At 31.6% G+C, this 1,646-nt stretch overlaps 1 protein-coding gene across 1 annotated transcript; it reads right to left on the bottom strand.

The window, feature by feature from the left end:
* Window positions 1–637: 637 nt before the first annotated feature.
* LOC107017242 (monothiol glutaredoxin-S1-like) lies at window positions 638–1,215 on the bottom strand. Its single transcript, XM_015217509.2, has one exon. The coding sequence runs from the start codon at window positions 1,111–1,113 to the stop codon at window positions 802–804; it is 312 nt and encodes a 103-aa protein (XP_015072995.1). The 5' UTR covers window positions 1,114–1,215; the 3' UTR covers window positions 638–801.
* Between the last annotated feature and the right edge of the window lie 431 nt (window positions 1,216–1,646).

Raw genomic sequence — 1,646 nt, 5'->3', positions numbered from 1 at the left:
TTAACCACTTAATTTACTATTTTACTTGTATTTACGGTATAATATTTCGACAAAGGTGTCCAATTGGACACCCTGACACAAGTGTGCTACGCACTGGCCGAGGTCATGTTGGTACACATCCCGAGAATTCTAAAATGATGTGTAAGTCGAAAGAAATATATATACGAGACTCCCAAACGAAAGTCAGGCCACAAAAGAAGAAAAGCAAGCAAGAATATCTCAAAACCTGATAGCATAAGTCTAAAGAGCAGCATCTAATACATTTTTAAAATTTGAAATGCATCTCAAATCTTCGAAAGGAATAAAGATTTTTAAATATAGATGGAGACTAATGGCAATGTGAAAAACATAATCTAACTCTATCGATCAGTTTGCAAGTTCCCTTCTATCCTTAATTAATTTTTGGACTTTTAAGGATAATCGAGTCGTAGTGATTCCTAACCATTTTATTCACATGTTATGGTTGTGTGAGTAAAATTTTCACCGTTAACCAAAGATTTTGAGTGAGTTTGGATATCAAATATATGGAAAAAAAATTACACTTAAAATAAGTCAATCCAAATAAACAAACTATATTCGACCAAAGTTTACACTCTTGGATGATCTTTAGAAATGAAGCACTGATGTAGTAATTAAGTGATCAAAACATAACAATATTATTGCTTAAAATAAGTTAACAAATACATAAAGTATAAATTAAATGGGAGAAAAGAGGACAACAACTAGCTACCAGTATATTAAATATTCAATAACTGGCTATGTTATCTATTTTTCTAAACGATGACAAATATATAGTTTTAATTATACCCAAATGGCTTTAGCCCTTATAAGCAATTGCTTGAGCTTATTACCCCTTAAATTAAGGCTCATTATCTCATTTGAACCACCAACTAACTCTTTTCCAATGAACACTGCTGGCACACTAGGCTTACACCCTAACTCAACCAGTGCTTTCTCCATTTCCATCCCATTTGAAAGTTCATCAAGCTCATAAATCGTAGGGTTTGCACCAAAACTACGAATTAGGGTCTCAATGCTGTGAGATATGCAACAATTACTCTTAGTGAAAATCACCACTGGACTTTCTCCTCCCAACTTCATCACTCTTTCCATTTCAACAAATTCGGAAAATAAAAAGTTGTTATAATGTTTATTTCTTGATGACTGAAGGAAGATATTGTTTTGAGAAATTTGAACTTAAATGAAGCTATATATAAGGGATTAAAGGTGAGTGTGGGAAAAGTTTATACGTAAAATATCCAAAGCATTTTGGATCATTATTGCAATTTAATATTTACACCAAAAAAAAAGGACATGATATTAGGCTTATCCACCTGGAATCTTAAGCAGCACAATCTAGACAACATGGTCCTCAAGATGGAAAAGGAAATCTAAAAAATTATTCCCTAATCAATATATATATTATTATTATTTGACGAAAAGGTTTTCCTTTTTTTCTAGTTCTGTATATTATTGTTTACATTCTCGTAAAATAAATATGAATTTTTCTCTTATTTGGAATTAGGGTGATGGGGTTCAATGTAATTGTGATACATTAGATAAATTTTACGTCAGCAAAATGCTGATGAGATGTTGGATATATAAGAAAATATTTTTTTTCTAGTCGGCAAAACGCCTACTCCATA

The sequence above is a fragment of the Solanum pennellii genome, chromosome 4 (assembly GCF_001406875.1).
Source record: "Solanum pennellii chromosome 4, SPENNV200".
NCBI lineage: Eukaryota > Viridiplantae > Streptophyta > Magnoliopsida > Solanales > Solanaceae > Solanum > Solanum pennellii.
Note: the sequence above shows the minus strand (reverse complement) of the source record. Positions and strands in the feature narration are given on the sequence as shown.